This window comes from Odocoileus virginianus, chromosome 27 (genome assembly GCF_023699985.2).
Source record: "Odocoileus virginianus isolate 20LAN1187 ecotype Illinois chromosome 27, Ovbor_1.2, whole genome shotgun sequence".
NCBI classification, from domain to species: Eukaryota; Metazoa; Chordata; class Mammalia; order Artiodactyla; family Cervidae; genus Odocoileus; species Odocoileus virginianus.
In genome coordinates, this window is record NC_069700.1 from 17,190,976 (window position 1) to 17,212,446 (window position 21,471).

Here is a 21,471-nt window from a genome sequence, read left to right on the forward strand (position 1 = left end):
TCCCCGTCTTCCAAAGGATACTGTGGCCATTCAGTATCACAGAAGAAGATTAGACATGACTTTTTAAACTCTGGGGATCAAACTTGTACCAGCATTTAAAAAAAAACACATTTTAAAGCAGTGGTTTTGGAACTGCCAGCTCCCATCTGTAAGAGAGAAAAAAAGCGGCATTCATAGCCGTGGCTTTTTTCCACCGAAGCGTCCTAACTTGCTCTAGGTGAGGATGTAGTCAGATTCTCTACCAAAGCTTTCCTTCCCTGGTCAGACTTAGTCTGTCCCTTACCAACACAGGCATGTTACTCATCCTTTCTGATTCTCCCACCAAGGTAGGGTGGAGATGCCCCAGGGGTAGACCTGATGGCATCCCAGACTGATGTCCAGTTCCTCACCATTAGGACCTTTGTCTGATTTTCACTCCTCCTCTGATGCCACCCAGCGTGGAGCAGAGTCACTTTCCCAGAATGTTTCCCAAGCTAGGACTACTAGGGGGAGCATCCATCTTCCAAGTGCCTGTGCACATTTCTGAGTACAGTCCTAACTGCAATAGAAGCACTGAGTTATAAGGAGATGAACAAAAAACCCAAGATGTCTCTTCTGAGTGTTGCCACACCAGTATATGTGATAGCAAGATGTAGCGGAGGGTTGGCCAACGAGGAAAAAGTGATTTTGTCCTCACGCTACTGGGGTCAATCCTTCCAGTTCATTCCCACAGATTCCACAAAAGGAATATCTAGGGAGTTGAGACACAAGCTACTGGAGAGCTTTCTCTGGCCTGCTTAGAGCTAGTGCTACCAAAGGAAGCGGCCCACTGTACTTCTAAGCTGACCAGGTCTTGCAATTCCTGATCTGTGTCTTCAAAAACCTTATGGTCACCAGCAATGCTTCTACCCGCATAGATCGGAGGCACAGTCATGACAAAGACTTACTTTTAGGACTCTGGCCCCCGAGGCAGGCGGCCAAGAGAGTGACCCTCTAGCCTGAGAGACATTCCTGGAGTTAGAGCTCCACCTCGCTCCTAAACGTGCTCTTGTAACTTTCTAGCAAGGCTTGCCTAGTCTAGCAAGGCTAAGCGCTTCCATACACGGATCAAAGTAAAAGCAAATAATAACAGCATGGATCACAAGTCCCTTGAAAGTTTATGACCCAACAGATTAGGTTAGTAGTTCCAATTTCCCATGCAATTATGAAATGACCGAAGAGACCAGGAAAAGCTGACCGAAAAAAGAAAGTTCAGTCCACACGCTTTGCCCACTTTTGGCTGCTCCCCTCGCAGGTGTCTCTTGGCATTGGCAGGTCGGTATAAACCCCTGACAAGATTCCCCTTTTGGGGGCTGCCTTCAGTCATTACAAGACACTGTAAAACCACAGAGCGGGGCTCATCCCTTGCTTCACGCAGGGCGTGTCATTCATTCGCACAAGCACGCCGAAGAGTTAGTCAGGTAAAGCAGAAAACATGTATATTGAGAAAGCAGAGAGGCTAGAGCTCCGAGTGCTCTTACCTTGTCCTGAAGATCCTGGACGAGCCCCCAAGATGATAGCTTACAGTGAACAATGTCAGATTTGTGATCGCCGAAGATTTATCTTTGAGACCAGGGACCGGGCTTGATCACTCAAGAGCTTTTGTGTAGCAGAGTTTTATTAAAGTAAGAAAACAGAGAGAGAAAGCTTCTGACATAGACATCAGAAGGGGGATGGAGAGTGCCCCCCAAGTCACACCCTTTCAGAAAGCTTCTTGCTTTAGTGATTTAAGGAAGAGGAAAGTTGCTCTCTTTTCTGAATACTGAAAACTGAAATGAAATTACGCTCAGTACTGAAATTGAAAGTGTCTTATTTTCAGTCACGAGGTGAGAGGTAGGACTACTCAAACACTAGGATCTGCTCTAGGCTGAGGACACGGCTGTCTTCTTCTGGGGCTTTGGCTGGCTTTGTAAGTACTGTTCTCATTAGTGAGGGAGAAGACAGATGCCATCTCCCATAGCTTGGCGGTTCTTACCTCACCCCTGCCTCAGATCTGGCCCGGGGCCTCACCTTCTCACACATGGACAGGCATGGTCCTCAGAGCAAAGGAAACAACAAATGACTTGCCAGTGTCCTGGGCAACTGTGTGCCGTGCAGGCGTTCCTGAAGCCAGAGGCAGAGGGGCTGGAGGTCACAGAGTCCTTAGGCTAGTGGAAATAAAATTCTGATGTGCTTAAGAATTACATTTATTTGTTAATATGCAAAGCCCCGGATCCTACCTCTTAGGTATTTCAGTACACTTGGGGTCTGCTTAGGATTTTGCATTTAAAAGCACCCTAAGTCACTCTGCATCCCCTTTCACCCTCTGTTCCCTTTAGGGGCAGTGATTACCTGTCAGAGAGGGGGCTGTGACCTAATCAGGCCAGTCCTGCGGAGCTGCGGCTGTAGCCCCAGGCACCTGTCCTCAGCTCCTGGCAAAGGAGAGGGCTTTTGGGCCAGGGGATAAGCTGTTAGTTAGAAATGCTGTCATCTGCCATTGTTGCCTTTCAAAATGCAGAGGCATCCCCCCAGGGAATATGGCTACAGGGACCTTCACTGGACACTCCATGCTACTGGACCAACCATGATTCAGAAAATTGTTCCTAATTCTGGACTTTTTTCCTGCTGAGAAATGAGTTGGCCCTAAGTACATCCTTAACAAGAGGGCGTGTTCCTCTCAGCTGAGGGAATCACCATGTGTGACACCTACGTCTAATCAGTGATGCCCCAGTGAGTCCAGAACCACCAACAGGGAGGCCTCCATGACCAGGCTGCCGCTCACTCTGAGGTTTAGACATTGGCAGGCAGTTCATCAGATGCCTGACTAGGGCTACTTTCCTCCCTTGATTAGTGAGTCACACAGACCTTGGGAGAAGGAATTTAAAGATTTCTTAACAGCAAGCTGTGTGCAAGTCAATCTTGGAGAATAAGCAACTTGTAATGACCTGCTCCTCACAGCTTCTGAGGGGACTGACTTCATGGAAACATCAGCCACTCTTGCTGTTGTTTGTTACTCATTATACCCACCCCACTAGCCCCTCCATCTTTTTTTCTTTTCAAATGCTCAGAACTGCCTCTGAACTAGGTCTAGATCTAGCTAGTCTGTTGCAGAGCATCACTCCTGGCGACTGTGTGCACATTCTTCATGTACAGAGTGCAACACATGCTGAGACCCTTTCAATGCTCCAGAGATGCTAAGTACCCTCTTGGGACTTAAGAGTCTCAGAGAAGGTGGGTGGAGTGGGTGCTGACTGGACATAACAACAGAGGGAACCCTAGATTCTCTTGCTTTAGGTTCAAGGGATAGTCATGGACTTTGGGGTTAGAGGTCTGACAGGACAAGTCAAGTTCTGTGCCTTCAAACTAAAGGTAGAAGACCAAGCTGAAATTCAAACTGAAGACCCACCTTCTTAAACGATTTCTCTGTATGATGCATATACATACACACCCATACAACAAACCAACCACACAATCTATGGTGCCAAGACTAAAGAGGCTAATCTCTCTGAACTTAGAGCAGTGTCAGATGAGGAAACTAGTTGACAGGAATAGTGTGACAGTATTAGGGAGAGTCAATTTAGTGTAACTGATCCAGTCTGGAGTCTAGAAATCTGGCACTGTTTGGGAGTGTCTGTGACTCCCAGCCTCTGCATCGAAATTCATCCTCCACTGTTGATTATACATGTCATCTCTCTTTGTAATAACCCTTCAGTCCACTGATGAAAAGTAACAATGTGTGGAAAAAGCTGTACAAGGAAGGGATATGTCACATCTCTGGTAGTTCAATGATCACTTTGTTTAGTTTCTTCTTTAAATATTTTCCCCTTCTAATTTTTTTTTTTTGAGAGTCCAAGATTAAGAGAATAAAGTATGGCAAACGGAAGGCCCCAAAGAGCTGGAATTTTCACTTAAACATAGAACAAAATGTTCTTGGGAAGAAAGTTTGTATGTTCATTACAACACAGTCTCTTGTCACAAAAAATATAGAAAAATATTCAAATGTATTCTGTCAACACTCAAAGTTTCTCTTCATTCATATCTGAGGATCTCACTAGCTGTGCTGCCTAGTTAGGATTCTGATTAGTGGTTATTTAAGAAGTCTCCATCACCTCTCTCTTGTCTGCAATTCGTGAGATCTCTTTCAATGATTAGGTAACTTGGTTAGACTAATGTAATTATCAGGCTGTATACTCTGAATATTTGATATCCTAACTACATTCTTGGAATCCAAGTGGCTTTAATGTGGTTTTATTTGCCCCACTGTAGGATGTGGTAAAAGAAGAAAATGCACAGAAGATGAAACAACAATTTATGGCTGCCCAAGATGTCCCTAAAGATGGCTGCATACGGATGAAAGAGGTATCTTTTATGACTGTACCTTTCTTGACGATACCTTCTTGGGCTTCAATTTTCTCTGCAGGATAAAGAAAGTTTTATATTTGATTGGGAAATTAGAACCCTCTGCAAGGCAGTTGGGTTGGATAACACTTTTGAAGTACTCATTTTTCCTTCTTCATCAATCTTAGTGACAAGAAGATCATTTTATTTAGGTCAATCAATATTTATACTTATTTTATAATTGGGTAATTGATATGCAGGAGGTTTTTCAGTTACTTATCTAATATTTGTCTCTTTACACAGTGTCCTGTTCAAATTCAACCTTGACATAAGGAAAAACTTACTGACAGTAAATGAGTTTAAATTTCAGCATCAGCTTCCAGGGGAGACTGGAAAGATCTACCCCTGAACATCATGAAAACAAAACAGGCAGCTGGTGTCTTGACTTCAACTCAACCCACACTTACTAAGTACCTACTAAAGCAAGGAACCACATTAAGCACACAGTGCCTCACATAGCCTGTCTTTTAACCTGATTATTTTCCCTTCTAGTTACAAAAAGATTCACAGTTTAGAATTTCCACACATATTACTCTAGAGTAATATATTGTATTGTATATTATTGTATTATATTGTACATTGTATATTACGTTTTGTAATGTAGCTACAAAAATGGTCATCAAACATTATCTTTTTTTTTGTTGTTGTTGATGAGGAAAATGAGTTATCCAGCATCATATGGCTAAGAAGTGGCACTGGTTTAAGTTATAGGTATGAATCTATGCAGATTCATTCTATAGAGTTATGAATCCATACATAAAAATAAGCTGCTATGAAAATAAGATATTTATTTCATAGTCAAAATTGCCTGCTAGACATATTATCTGAAATCTGAAGAGCTAGTCTCTTGATGCTGTTATTCTTGGTCAATATTATTGATGAAAATAGTAATTTTTCTTCAGAAAGTTATGATAATAAGGATAATGTCTTCTTATAAAAAATATATATGTTCACTAGAAGGTTGCCTTCTCAGAAAATGAATAAGCTAAACTGGATATTTATGAATGTAGTTGTTAACCAAATTTCCACTAAAAGGCAAAAAAATTATATAACCAATAATTGCATTGCAATTTGTGTAAAAGTAGCAATGTCTTCATTAATGGAAATATAATTGCAAGTTTCAGGTAAAAATATCAAAGTATTCATAATGACATGTTCATGGTTGCATCCTTCTGCCCACAGAACAGAGCACAGTGCATAGGGATGCTTAGTAAATATTTGTTACGTGGGTGTGCCTGCTCAGTTGCTCGGTCATGTCCACCTCTTTTTGACCCCATGAACTGTAGCCTTCCAGGTTCCTCTGTCCATGGACTTTTCCAGGCCAAGAACATTGGAGTGGGTTGCTACTTCTTAATCCAGGAGATCTTCCCAAGCCAGGGATCGAACCCTTGTCTCTGGCACCTTTTGCATTAGCTGGTGTATTCTTTACCACTGCACCACCTGGGAAGCCCCAATTATTTGATAATAATCAATGAATGAAACATGGTAAATAGTGAAAAACTTTGCCATTTTCTTTCTTACCAATTCCTAAAGCAACTGGGAACCTGGCAACAACTGTGACACCCATGCTAATCATTCTATCATGGAGTCCTGCTAATAGGCATAATTGATACTATTTGTAGAGAAACTGATAGTATAGGACAATTCTGGTCCCAAAGCCCCTTAAAAACTCCTGAGTCTGTGAGGATTAAGAGTTGTAGCAAGGTCTCTTCTACTGCCTCTGGCTTTTTCATTGACTATTATGGTTACTTCAGTTACAGGTAGTTGTGACATAAAAATCAGCCCATCAGCACACATTTTGGGCTTTCCTGGTGGCTCAGATGGTAAAGAATCTGCCCACAATGCAGGAGACCTGGGTTTGATCCCTGGGTCGGGAAGATCCCCTGGAAAAGGGAATGACTACCCACTCCAGTATTCTTGCATGGAGAATTCCATGGACAGAGGAAAAGAGCAGGGAAAAAGAGATGAGGTTCCATATATAAAAGCGTTTATACTATTGCATCAGGAGAAAAAGGAGTCAGAGGACTACCATCTTATGATATGAAGATCTGAGAGAAATCCCAGTGGGGTATCTAGACAAAAGAGCCTAAACAAGATTCAGGAGACAAACTGAGGATCCATCAGAGTTTCTAGAGAGGATTTATCAAGCTTATAAGCATTACACAGATAAAGACTCCAAAGCCCTTGGAATACAGATGACAAATATGATCTCCATTTGGCAAAGTGCCCCAGAGATTTAAAAAATTATAGAAATTAGATGGTGTATCTGAAATGAATCCTTAATCAGTAGATGTTTTTAAACTATTCAACAACAGAGAACAATGATAGCAGATGGAGATATGAAACAGAATGCAGCTTTTCTGGTAGCAGCGTTGAAAGTAAGCAAGCTAAAGGAGGTAAAGAATCTCCCTGACAATGCAGGAGATCTGAGTTCAATCCCTGGGTCAGGAAGATTCCCCAGAGAAGGAAATGGCAACCCACTGCAGTATTCTTGCCCTCTAGGTTCCTCTCTCCATGCAATTTTCCAGGCAAGAACACTGGAGCAGGTTGCCACTTCTTACTCCAGGAGAATTCCATGGACAGAGGAGCCTGGTGGGCTACAGTCCATGGGCTCACAAAGAGTCTGATACTAATGGGCATTCACGCACATATTTTCAATATTTTAGCACAAAATAAAATGAGAAAGGAGTCATAAGTAAGAGCCAAAGTGAGGCAGGAGGATGATCTATGTACCTGACTTGCCCAGGGCTCCTCTGTGCCATTCCAGACAAATTGAAGACAGAGAGGGTTCTAATCAGGGCCAGTGAATTACATTTTAATTTGGTTTCTCAGCCTGTGCCACTCTATATGAAAAAACACTTAGTCCTAAAGAGCAGTTCTCAGTTCCAGTTGACCTTGTGTGGGTGGGTAGGAACAGCACAAAGTCAACATGGTGAAATATGAAACCTTGGGCCAGTGACTTCATCTCTGTGAGCCTCAAGTTCATCATCTACATCCACAGTGCAGTTACCATTGACTAAATTTTTAATAAGTACCAGGGACTCTGTTAAACAGTTCACAAATAGTGCCTCATCTTACTTTCAGTCTTCACATAAACACCAGGATATAAATATTATATCCTATGAGGTGGCTGGATGGCATCACCAATTCAATGGACATGAGTTTAAGCAAACTCCAGAGACAGTGAAGGACAGGGAAGCCTGGTGTGCTGCAGTCCATGGGGTCACAAAGAGTTGGACACGACTGAGCAACTAAACAATTACAAAAAAACTGAACATTTTACAAATGAGGAAATTGGGGCACAGAGGCATCAATTAAATTGTCCAAGATCAAATAATAGGTGACGACAGAGAAAGAATTTGGATCTACATGAAAGCCTACCACATCCTGCACTGTGCTGTCTCTCATTAGTAAAATGGGGGATATTCCTATTTATCTGAAGGACTGGCATGAGAATTTAATGAGATGATAAATGAAAAGCACATCACCAGTGCCTGCCAGGTAGTAGGTACTCAATATATGACAGCTGTTGTTCACATGATATATCCTTCAACTGACTTACGTTCAACTAGAGAATATATATATATAAGAATATATATATATAATATATATAGAATATAATTCTATATATAGAATTATTCCTACAACCCATCTGAAGTATTTGCTCTGGAGTCACTCTGTGGCATTATACAAGGCGCCGAGAGAACAATGATTATAGAATGAATGGCTGTGGTTTATGAGGGAGAACTGAGAACTCAAAACACACTCAAACACCCTCTAATACTGCAACCCCATGGACTGTAGCCCACCAAACTCCTCTGTCCATGGGATTCTCCAGGCAAGAATACCGGAGTAGGTTGCCATTTCCTTCCCCAGGGGATCTTCCCAACCCAAGATCGAACCCATGTCTTTCAATTTTCCAGCACTGGCAGGCAGGTTCTTTACCACTAGTGCCACCTGGAAAGCCCAGCCAGATATTCTAGATTTGGCAAAGAACCCAGTCACACATGCTCATGTGCTGAAACAAGTGTTCTAATCACACTATGGGAGATAATGTTACCTATGTTCATGGGAGTAAGGGAAGTAAATCAATAGAGCTGGTGTTCATATACACAGTATACACAGTTAAATTTATCACAAGCGAACCAACTTTTGAACTATCATACAGACACGTATAATATAAAAGAGTATAAACCTTAGCCTACACTCAAGAACCAAGTCAGAAAGCAGTCATTCCTGCTTTTCCATGGGGCTCCAAAGTCATCTGGATACACCGCATCTCTCCAGCACAGACTTCCCTGGTGGCTCAGATGGTAAAGTGTCTGCCTACAAAGCAGAGAACTGGGGTTCAGTCCCTGGGTTGGGAAGATCTCCTGGAGAAGGAAATGGCAACCCGCTCCAGTATTCTTGCTGGAAAATCCCATGGACGGAGGAGCCTGGTAGGCTAGAGTCCATGGGGTCACAAAGAGTCGGACACAACTGAGCGACTTCACTTTCTTAAAGTTCTGACACTGCCACTCACTACATAATTATGGCATGTCCCTTGTCTCTGAGCAGCCTGGTTTCCTTAACTAATAAATAATAATGATGTCTTACACACCCTATAAATTGTTAGGATTAAATAAGTTAGCATTTGTAAGCATTTAGAACAATTCATGTGTGTGTGTTAGTCATTCAGTCGTGTCTGACTCTGTGCGACCCCATGGACTGCAGCTCACCAGGCTTCTCCCTCCATGGAATTCTCCAGGCAAGAATACTGGAGTAGGTTGCCATTCCCTTCTCCAGGGGATGGAACCTGGGTTGCATTGGCAGGTGGATTCTTTGCTGTCTGAGCCACAAGGAAAGCCCACAGGAAAATTCATAGGACATATCAAAATTATTTGGGGTACTTCCCTGGAAGTCTAGTGGCTAAGACCTCACACCCCTCATGCAGGCGGCCTAGATTTCACATGCTGCTACTAAGAGTTTGCATGCCACAATGCAGAGAGATCTCGAGTGCCACAACTAAGACCCAGCACAGCCAAATAAAGAATATATATATATTAAAAAACCAAACCAAACCCTGGTGGTCTAGCGGTTAAGAATCTGCCTGCCAATTCAGGGGACACAGGAAGATCCCATGTGCCATGGGGCAACTGAGCCTGTGCACCTAAACTACTGAAGCCCTCGTGTTTACAACCCGTGCTTTACAACAAGAGAAGCCACTGCAATAAGCCTGCACATTGCCAGGAAGAGTAGTTCCCCAGCTCACTGCAAATAGAGAAAGCCTGCACAGCAATGAAGACCCAGCAACCAAAAATAAATTAAAGAAAAATGCCAGTTTACTTAGCACAGTGCCTGGCTTGCAGTAAATGCTCAATAAACATTAGTGATTGTTAATTCTAAAAAAGTTATTTGGTATTTTTCGTTTCTAATATGTGTAGCTGTTAACACTGGAGCTTCTAAGACAAAGTGTGGAACATTTTAAACACTAACACATTTATTATTAAATAATGATGATGATTTTGGATTGTAAGCTCATAGAAAACAGATACTCTTAGTGTTTCATATCTAGTAAGAGTGCCCAATACTTCTTGAAAGAATCAATGAATCCAAAATGACAATTGAGGGCACAGGACTGCATGCTGAGCTCACCATCCTGAGAGTTCTAAGCCCTTCTGCCCTCTAATATGTTGCTCTGTGCCACTGGTCAATGTCAACAACTGCTATTTCTCCCCTTTTCTTTAGCTTGCCGGCATGTTCTTATCTGAGGATGAAAACTTTCTTCTGCTCTTTCGCCAGGAAACCCCCTTGGACAACAGTGTGGAGTTTATGCGGGTGAGCATTTGGTTGCATCTCTATGGAGGATGAGGCCAGGATCCCAGGCACCTGTGGTGGCTGCCATCTCCCCTGCCCACTGCCCCAGGGAGAGCTGCCCATGGGACCAAACCAAGCAAAGAAGCCCTTGGTGTTGAGCCTGGACTGTGGCCTCCAGTCTCAATGTGCTCCCTCAGCAGGTTGACCTAGACTGCTCCTGAGCTAACAGACTTCTTAGCCTGCGCTAGAGGAAGGCGGGTATCTGAGGAATGTAATGGGAGGATAGGGTGAGGACTGTGGAGCCTAGCGAGTACCAGCCTGCCCACAGCCCTGTGAGCTCCAGCGAACCGCTGCCTTCTGAGAATGCAGGCTAGACATCCAGACTCCATGGGCAACTTCGTTGTTGTTTAGTCACTAAGTCATGTCCCCATAGGCTGTAGCCTGCCAGGTTCCTCTGTCCATGGGATTCCCAAGGCAAAAGTACTGGAGTGGGTTGCCATTTCCTTCTCTAGGGGATCTTCCCAGACCAGGGATTAAACCTGGGTCTCCTGCATTGGCAGGCAGGTTCTTTACCATCTGAGTCACCAGGGAAGCCCCTATGGGCAACTACTTAAGTTTTAAATGTTGGTAACTAATTCTAGATTTGAAGGCACAGTATGGCCAAAATATAACTTATTAGAGGGCCAATCCAGCCAGCAGGTGTCTCTTTGCAATCACTGTGCCTGAGTGAACACTAAAGGCAGAATCAGTGGCTCCTCTTGGCTTCTCCTTCAGCCTCTAGGTTGTCATGGTCCAGGCATGGGTTGGAAAAGAATTTCCAGATATGAGACAGAATGAGAGGGAAATAAAGATTATTAGAGTGGGAAACGTTGTTAGAACAGTGGGCCAGCTCAAGGGAGAACGGAAGTTGACCCAGGGTCCTTAGTCCACTTTTATACCCAGGGTACAAGGAGTGGGGTCTTGTGGGTCATGTGCTGATGGGATGAGGCACGTATACGGGGTGGGGAAGAGGAGGGCAGAAACCTCCTCCCTATGGGGTAGGAGGGGAGACAGGTTATACTGTTCCACTATAGTTACAACATGCGGGAGGGAAGGATGCTAAGGGTCTGGTTCTTCAGTTCCTGCATTCTAAGACCCTCCTTGGTTTTATCTGCTCTTTCGTCCTTGGGTCACCACGTTCCTCTCTCTCTCTCTGTTTTTCGGATCAATTCTTTGGCCCCTTTGATACCCTGCTCATGTCTAACTATCTACCTATTTCCCTTCCCAAGCAGTCTCAAAAGAAAAGGGGCGATGACCACTCTGACTTCTTCAGGCTGTACAGGGGTGTCATGGGGCTCTGGGTTCCCTTTGCCTACTCTGTCAGGATGAATTTTCAGAGGGAGAAGAAAGTCCATGGAGTGATAAGGTGACTTGTTTCAGCATTGTCTAGGTGTTGGTCAGGGAATATTCTTGTCATACTACCACTGGGAGATTTGTTGTATTTTAGAAGAAACAAACCTAACAAGAAAGTTAGAGGTACGCAGCCCAAAGATTAATAGAAGCAGAAAAGCTGCTCAAGGGCTAGCCAGGAGAACCAGGACCAGGCACTGGTTTGTGACATTAGTGTTTCTCTAGGTATGAGAAGACGCAAGGATTTGGGCTCATAAAATCTTTACCTGAAAACATCTAACTATCTGAAGGCCGGTTCTTGTGGGTTTTGTCCAGAGCACAGAGTGCCTTATTTCTGATCTCCACCCTGAACTCCTTTCAGGGGATGTTGAAGGCCAGCAGCTTGCAGTGGTCATGAATGTAATCTTTGTAGAGGCAGCTGGCAAGTGACAACTTCCAGTCAGCAGGGTCCCTTCATAACCACATATTTGACCATGCTTTAGGGGCATTTCATGGCCATTGTGTCCTGCGGTCCTGGGAAGGCTCTTTCCCAGGTCTAACAAAGACTCCATTGACAGGCCACTCAATGTGCTGTTACTAGACCAGGCCTTGTGAGTAGCCAGTCTCTGGACCATACCTGTCTTACTAGCCTCTTGGTCCAGGAAAATATTCCCTCTTGTTGCCTCTTCCCGTATCTAGAGTTACTTTGTTACAATCACTGATCTCATATGGAACTACATATCAGCATTTTATCACATGCTCAGTTACACATTTGGTAACATAAAAAACAATCTTCTGAAACAAGTGACATAGAAAGTAATATAGCTCGCAGTTATTAATAAGGTACAAGCAAGAATTTAAGTCAAGAACTTTCATTAGGTATAGCCCAGTATACCCCAGGTCATCTGACTTCATTTGTTAAGTGACTTATAGCCTGATGTTAATCTCCTGGTTGTACATCATGGAGTGTCTGATCTTTATCTGAAGACTGGTTATTGAGATAAGCTTTAGAAACAAACTTAGAGTGTCTTTTTTAATAACTTAATTAAACCTTTTAGCAATATAACAACAAGGAACTACCTCAGAAGTGAGTCTTAGTAAACACTAGACCTTAATTTGGAGAAGGCCATGGCACCCCACTCCAGTACTCTTGCCTGGAAAATCCCATGGACGTAGGAGCCTGGTAGGCTGCAGTCCATGGGGTTGCCAAGAGTCAAACATGACTAGCGACTTCACTTTCACTTTTCATGCACTGGAGAAGGAAATGGCAACCCACTCCAGTGTTCTTGCCTGGAGAATCCCAGGGATGGCGGAGCCTGGTGGGCTGCCGTCTATGGGGTCGCACAGAGTCGGACACGACTGAAGCGACTTAGCAGCAGCAGCAGATCTTAATTAACAAAACTAGAAACTTAGTTTAACAATTAACAAAACTTAATATTCAATGAAACATGATATTTTCATTATGAGGGCATTAACTCTGTAGCCAGGGAAGGCTTTAACCCATCCAATAAAAATGAGGTTTGTCAGGGAGCCAGGAAAAGCCATGTGGCTGTCTTGGATTTCTCATAGCGCTGACTCTCTGATTTTTAGCTATTGACACGCATTTTTAATTCCCTGATTTAGGAATAGACTGTTGCCTGTTTAAGGACATCAGGATAGCAAAGGTCTAACAGTGAGGGCTTATTTTTGTAGAAGCAGAATGAGCTTTGCCTACACGTAACATAAACTGAAATAATGTTTACTTAGTTTAGCAAAGTAACAAAAGGTTTTAAAAACAAATATAAATCACTTAAATGCAAAGAAGTTCATAATCTGTTATTGAAACCTTCATTCTAAGAAAACTTTGTTCTCTTAACAGAGAATAGACTAAATTCCAGTCTGTTACCAGTTTACCAGATAACAAAATTTATTAGTTAATCTTAGAAAAGTCTTTTCCATAAATCTTGAAGAACTAGCAGTATTCTTCTAAAGGCATGAGAGTGAAACCATAGAAGGCATGTTTAAAATCTAATTAAATTGCAATTGACAAAGTAGCCTGGTCATTGCTGTGACTTGTAACAGTTTAACATGATAACTAGAGTTATAACTGACAACATTTAACCAGGACATATCAGATTTTCATGAATTTCACATAATTTCTAGGATATCCATATAAGTAATAGCAACCATACAATACAACCTGAGAAAATTCGTCACTCCTCCAACAATACGCCCCATGTAATTTAACATGTCAAATGAACTCAGGTATTTTAATAGCACTTTTGGATGTCTTAGGGGCCCTCTGAGGCATCCCAAAGTTAGCTAGAAGTCAAGTTATTTAGGAAATTTTGTTGATAAATATCAAAAGGGTTATAACACTCAAACAAATAGGATCGTATAGATCACTGTGAAACAGTATATTCATTTAGCCAAAGTAAAAAAGAAGATTTCAAAGGTAAACATAGAACAGAGCACTTCAGAGGTAAAGAAACTTAAAATCCATTATCAAAGGCACTTCAGCATCTCAAGAAAACTTGTCTTTATGCACAAAACTCTTCCCTTTGGGGTCCACTTTCCATAAAAACCTTCTTATCATGTCCTGTACCCATTACTTTGTTCTGCCATCCTAAAACAGCCATCTGTAAGTCAGACCTACTTCCTTTTCCCTTCAAAAAATGTAATTTCATTTCTCATACCTTCTTGACTGAAAACACACATCCTGCTTTCCTTAAGCAACCAAGAATTGACCTTATATATATTAGCATTCTATAGATTGGTGAACATAAATATCAGTGATAATTTCTAAAAAAAAAAAAAATTCTAGAGAACATCTCAGGATGGTATCAAACATTATTCATTAATAGTCCAAAATCTCTTTAGTTTCTGTGTATGAGGAAGTTAGTGTTCAGTAATGAATTGTTTCAGAATCTTATTTTATTTGGAAATGACCTAGCTATTCAGTAAACTTTCATCACTTAGTTTAGCACAACCCTAGAAATTCAAGTTACCCCAATCTGGAGAGACTATTTTAGACAGACATTCCTAAAGTATACTTATTCTTAACAGTTTAACTAAAAGCTCTTGTCTCATTTATATTTTTCTTTTTTAAAAGTTTCTTCACTCGAGTTACCTTCCTTGCTGACAAATTTGTAACAGAGATAACAATATAACAATACTTATAATAAACCTAGGCACAATGAAAATAGTATGGTTAATGTTAACAACTCTTAGACATGTCTATATTAGATTAGCAAACATTTATACTATTTAATGTTGAATATTTTCCAGTTCATGTGAATCTGAACTTCATTTAGGTTAATGTCTCTTGTATTTAGAACTGTTTGATTTGTAAGTGCTTACTTTTCTTTAGGCCAATTAAATTAGAACTTATTTACAACTTCAACAATATTACTAAAAAAAAACCCCAAAAGACACACACTGAGACATACATAAATCCAGACAGACAGAGATCTCATAGTTTTCTGCTTGAGATTTGTCTCTGTGACACCCACTCCCCCACCTTTTTTTTTTTTTTTGAAGTTCTAATTTGCCCAGGGTTGAGGTCTCAGGCCAAGTAGGCTGTGTATTTCAGGGACATGGAAAGGGTTAACTTCAAGCTTTTCCTTAGACAGGCTTTTTAACAAGCTAGTTGTTTTTAATTGCATGTGCAAAAAGAACCGGTTTTGAAGTATACAGGAGAGTTTTTGATCCTTCAGGCTTTTGAATATAGGAGGAAGACCTGGACCAAAGGGAACCTCAGAATCCTTTCCTAGAGATCATGTGGATAGGAAAGGTCGAGCAGGGGTTGTCTAGGAAATCTGATGGAGAGAGACAGAGGACGATGGGAGATAGGGAGGCAACAGAAAGACACGTGTGGCCTGAGCCCCTCAAATCTGGATTCTGACTGAGGGCCATGAAGGACTGAACATAAGGAAATTTGAGTCCTTCCCCTGCTTTTGGCAAAAGCTAGTGTGCCATTCAGAGGCCACTTTTTTTGGGGGGGTCCCCCAGTTTGTAGTGTGGCCAGGCCTTTTGCAGGGTCAAAATTTTCCATTTTCTGAGAATATAGTCAAGACTCATACAGTGAGTCTGAGAGAGGCTCCCAGGATGTCCCAGAACCCACTCTTAGCCTACCTGCCGTAGAATGGGGGTACTGAGAGTCACCGGCTGACAGAAAGTCATCCCTTTAGTCCCAAGGATCTCTCCTTGTGACTAATGGCACAAAAATGGCTGACCGTCCCGAGAGTCGCGTCTGACAGTGAGCGGTGACCTCTGAGAACCATGTGGCTAGGGCGCCCTGCGACCCGGGCAAAGAAAGACAGAGATTCCTGGGAGCAACCGGGTGACTCACTGTTTGGCGAGTCCCTGCAATGTAGAAGGACTCTTGGGGTGGCTCAGAGGCAACACCTAGGCTCCTGTAAATCAACCTGGACCGAAAGGGAAAGATGTGACAGTCACAGGGAAGAAGGCTGAGGAATCCGCCTTACAATCCTATCGGGGAGGCGGTGGCCAGGGGGCAATGGTCTCTGTTTTGCTTCAACCACTATGTGCCTGCCACAGTGCATGCAAGTTGCCTTGCTGGGGGTGGATGCCCTTGTGGTCTGATCCATTCTGTGTCCCCCTTAGCCACACACGGGTGTCTTCATGTGGCAGGCGCCCTAACAGCTTTTAAGTGCCTGAGCCGTGCCCACACACTATTGGTTGGCCTAGTCCTCAGTTGGAAAGAAGACAAAGGAGAGACCCTCACCCGTTCGGGCGGCAGCTACTGGGGCGCAGTGAGGCCTTTGGAGCATACCAGAGGGTAAGCCTGGCCTGAGTTCCTCAGCTGCTTCCACAGCACTTGCCTGTTTGCAGAGGGTCCCTGTGAGAAAGGAGAAGTGAGGAGGTGGGGGAGGAGACTCCAAGGTCCCCATACAGGCCACCAAAAATGTCGTGGTCTGGGCGTGGGTTGGAAAAGAATTTCCAGACATGAGACAGAATGAGAGCGAAATGAAGTTTATTAGAGTGGGAGACGCTGTTAGAACAGCGGGCCAGCTCAAGGGAGAACCGACATTGAACAGGGGTCCTTAGTCCACTTTTATACCCAGGGTACAAGGAGTGGGATGGGGGTCTTGTGCTGATGGGATGAGGCATGTATACTGGGTGGGGGAAGAGGAGGGCAGAAACCTTCTCCCTATGGGGTAGGAGGGGAGACAGGTTATATTGTTCCATTATAGTTGCAACATGTGGGAGGGAAGGACGCGAAGAGTCTGGGGATGCGAAGAGTCTGGTTTTTCCATTCCTGTATTCTAAGACCCTCCTTGGTTTTATCTACTCTTTTGTCCTTGGGTCACCACATAGGTGTTACTGTCTGTGGGTGAAAAATAGGCCACAGAGGACAGAGCAGGGCATCTTAAAGGCCAGAGTGGTAGATTTAGGACAGCTACTGCACCCAGGGCCCCATTCCTGAAAGAGTTTCCAAGTCCCCATTTAGGAGATAATAACTTAGCACCCTTTTATACTATTTTATCTTCTGGCCAAATGGAAATTATGAGAAACTGAGCAAGAATTTGCATAAATAATTCACAGGAAAAAATCTGAGTAGACAATAGATATATAGTGGTAGCCAAAGAAATGCAAATTAGAAACAACTAATTTTTACTAAAGTGGTAAAAATTTTAGAGGGATTAACAAAAAGATGAAGCACTGGCAAGGAAGCACTGAGACTGTTGCTCATGCTCTGCTGGTAGGTATGCACCCTGGGATAATCTTATGGAAAGCAATTTTGCAAAAATGTAATCAGGATCTGCTAAAATTTCATCATCCAGAGTTAGTTCTAAAAAGTCTACCTTTTGACTTAATAGTCCTACTTCTCCAAGCATCTATATAAGAATATAATCAGAGAAATTAAGGAAACAATACCATTCACCATTGCAACAAAAAGAATAAAATACTTAGGAGTATATCTACCTAAAGAAACAAAAGACCTATACATAGAAAACTATAAAACACTGATGAAAGAAATCAAAGAGGACACAAACAGATGGAGAAATATACCGTGTTCATGGATTGGAAGAATCAATATTGTCAAAATGGCTATACTACCCAAAGCAATCTATAGGTTCAATACAATCCCTATCAAACTACCAACGGTATTTTTCACAGAACTAGAACAAATAATTTCACAATTTGTATGAAAATGCAAAAAACCTCGAGTAGCCAAAGTAACCTTGAGAAAGAAGAATGGAACTGGAGGAATCAATCTGCCTGACTTCAGACTCTACTACAAAGCCACAGTCATCAAGACAGTATGGTACTGGCACAAAGACAGAAATATAGATCAATGGAACAGAATAGAAAGCCCAGAGATAAATCCACGAACCTATGGTCACCTTATCTTCGACAAAGGAGGCAAGGATATACAATGGAAAAAAGACAACCTCTTTAACAAGTGGTGCTGGGAAAACTGGTCAACCACCTGTAAAAGAATGAAACTAGAACACTTTCTAACACCATACACAAAAATAAACTCAAAATGGATTAAAGATCTAAATGTAAGACCAGAAATTATAAAACTCCTAGAGGAGAACATAGGAAAAACACTCTCCGACATAAATCACAGCAGGATCCTCTATGACCCACATCCCAGGATTTTAGAAACAAAAGCAAAAATAAACAAATGGGACCTAATGAAACTTAAAAGCTTTTGCACGACAAAGGAAACTATAAGCAAGGTGAAAAGACAGCCCTCAGATTGGGAGAAAATAATAGCAAACGAAGCAACAGACAAAGGATTAATCTCAAAAATATACAAGCAACTCCTCCAGCTCAACTCCAGAAAAATAAATGACCCAATCAAAAAATGGGCCAAAGAACTAAACAGACATTTCTCCAAGGAAGACATACAGATGGCAAAAAAACACATGAAAAGATGCTCAACATCACTCATTATCAGAGAAATGCAAATCAAAATCACAATGAGGTACCATTACACGCCAGTCAGGATGGCTGCTATCCAAAAGTCTACAAGCAATAAATGCTGGAGAGGGTGTGGAGAAAAGGGAACCCTCTTACACTGTTGGTGGGAATGCAAATTAGTACAGCCACTATGGAAAACAGTGTGGAGATTTCTTAAAAAGCTGGAAATAGAACTGCGATATGACCCAGCAATCCCACTTCTGGGCATACACACTGAGGAAACCAGATCTGAAAGAGACACGTGTACCCCAATGTTCATCACAGCACTGTTTATAATAGCCAGGACATGGAAGCAACCTAGATGCCCATCAGCAGACAAATGGATGAGGAAGCTGTGGTACATATACACCATGGAATATTACTCAGCCATTAAAAAGAATTCATTTGAATCAGTTCTAATGAGATGGATGAAACTGGAGCCCATTATATAGAGCGAAGTAAGCCAGAAAGATAAAGACCATTACAGTATACTAACACATATATATGGACTTTAGAAAGATGGTAACGATAACCCTATATGCAAAACAGAAAAAGAGACTCAGATGTATAGAACAGACTTGTGGACTCTGGGAGAAGGCGAGGGTGGGATGTTTCAAGAGAACAGTATTGAAACATGTATATTATCTAGGGTGAAACAGATCACCAGCCCAGGTTGGATGCATGAGACAAGTGCTCGGGCCTGGTGCACTGGGAAGACCCAGGGATTGGGTGGAGAGGGAGGTGGGAGGGGGGACCGGGATGGGGAATACATGTAAATTCATGGCTAATTCATTTCAATGTATGACAAAAACCACTGCAATGATGTAAAGTAATTAGCCTCCAACTAATAAAAATAAATGGAAAAATAAATAAATAAATAAATAAAGAAAGAAAAGAACATAATCAGAGATGTAGACAAGTTTTCAATGCTATGATGTACATTAAATATTCCAGAGTTACTCAGTATAGTTAGAACTTAAAATAACATAAACGTCTAACAATGAAGGAAAAATGGTAAATTATGATATATTCATACAATTCACTCATTCCACAAATACTTATGAGCACCTGCATAATGCCGGAAACTGTTATAGGCCTGGAGATGCAAGAAAGAAAAACCCCATTGTGGAATTTACAGATCACTGAAGATCAAGCTTTCAAAGAATAATGACAAGAAGGAAATGCATTACAGTGTTATGAAACAAAATGATATAAACAATATGATCTTAATTTTGCTTAAAAAATTATTTACCCTTAACAAAGGTAATGGGTAAATACATGCAAGATAAATATTGGTTGTTTTTAAGGGATAAGATTTTGGATGATCTTTAAATTCTTTGTATTTTTGCATTTTCCATCTTAGAATCACAATTATTTATAAATTATTTTAAATGACATTTTGAAACTAATTTCAGTTGTACTTAAAAATGCTCACAGAAAATTTTAAATGAAAAATAACAGACCACTGAAGTATATAGCCTCTATGACCTCCCCTTCATTATGTCATGTATATAATAGAAATATAATGAAAAGGAAAGACATAAAAATGGTAAGTTATCATCTCTGGGGTGGAAATTTCTGAATATTTGAGTTTTCTTCTCTTTGTATTTCATTAATTTTGTACAATGAATAAGATTTCATTTTATAATCAGTAAAAAAGTATTAAAATGTTAGGCCTGTATAGGCTTGAATAATCTTGAGAAATGGGAAAAGGAAATAGCATTATGGAAACTTTTTTTTGTTGAACTTTTTCCATTTTTCCTCCCTCCCTTCTAGTTTGTCAATTTCTTCTGGATAGAGAAAGAAGAGCTCTTCTTTCTCTATCCAATTAAAAAAAATATGCTGGATTCCTGAATTCTTTTTTAAAAATTGAATGTTATAACCTATTACTACCACACATATTTTAAGAAATTCTACCTTAATATATTTATATTCCCCTTGAACTAATAGGACCTTAAGATACTTTAGTGCTAGCAAGTATCAATCAACTCACTAGCCATTATCATCCAGAATATTAGTTCAATCTTGTCTTCTTTAACCCCATAAATTTTAAGCTAACAAGATTTTATGTTGCCATTTACCCAAGTGTTTCCCATTGTCTTTGTACACCATTCCTTTTTTATCTTAAATTTTCCATCTTTGAGTTCTTCCTTCCTGGAGTATATCCTTTACCAAGAATCTGCTGGTAATAAACCCTACTTTGGTTTGCATGGAAACCTCTTTATTTTGCTTTCATTCTTTCAAGATGGCATGGGTAGCATTCACATAAAGATCTTTGGTCCTCTAATAGTTCAGTTGTAGTGAAGTTACAAGATAATTTAGATGGAAAATATTTGGAGAACAGCAGAAAAAAAGCATATAAACTTTTTATTATTTGAAATTCTCATTCTTAGTCCTGGTATATTCATACCACTAAAATTAGGATATAAATCACATTTAACCAGTTGATTTTCTAAGCCTTGCTAGATTCAGGCAGAAATGTTGGCGACAGGGATTGAAAGGAGCGAAGTTTCTGAACACTTCCCACGGAACATCAGCATCAGTAGTTCCTACTATCCTCATAGGATATTTAGCCAGGACTCTGGCTGTGGTCTAGAACTAAGGTCCCTGCAGTTGGTGACTCAGGTAACCCATTCCACATCAGTGGAAAAATCTGCCACTTAAAAAAACAGAACAAAACACCTTAGTGCTACTTTTTCATTTTGTATAGGAGTTAGGGAACTTGCCAACTTGTGAGGCTTTAATACGCAATAATTAGAGGTGGTCAAAATCACACCATTTACTAAAGAAAGCAGTTCAATGCTTCCTTAAAAATATTGAGCTCTTCTGTCTTCCAGTTTAAGTAACTGTATCTTCAGCTGGATGAATGCTGTTATTGAACTAATGTAAGGGTTGGCTTGTTACTGGGAATTTTCAGAGATGTTTTATTCCCTTTACCCAGAGCCAAGACCACACAGGCAAGATTCCTTAGGGGCGTTTTCTGCTATGCAATTTTTT

General features: G+C 41.3%; 2 protein-coding genes across 3 annotated transcripts in view; one reads left to right on the top strand and one right to left on the bottom strand.

Annotated features, from left to right (window-relative positions):
- The window catches only part of SLC17A1 (solute carrier family 17 member 1), a 217,157-nt gene that overhangs the window by 16,866 nt on the left and 178,820 nt on the right, over nucleotides 1-21,471 (bottom strand). The gene's annotated exons all lie outside the window — the stretch shown is intronic.
- SCGN (secretagogin, EF-hand calcium binding protein) overlaps nucleotides 1-21,471 on the top strand; it is a 54,492-nt gene that overhangs the window by 7,074 nt on the left and 25,947 nt on the right. Inside the window, exons 3-4 of one of the 2 annotated variants that reach the window (XM_070456233.1) lie at nucleotides 4,264-4,356; nucleotides 10,177-10,212. In XM_070456233.1, coding sequence (XP_070312334.1) covers nucleotides 4,264-4,356; nucleotides 10,177-10,212 — 129 coding nt within the window. Of the gene's footprint in view, nucleotides 1-4,263; nucleotides 4,357-10,122; nucleotides 10,213-21,471 lie in introns of both variants that reach the window. The other variant, XM_020916326.2, reaches the window with a different exon arrangement.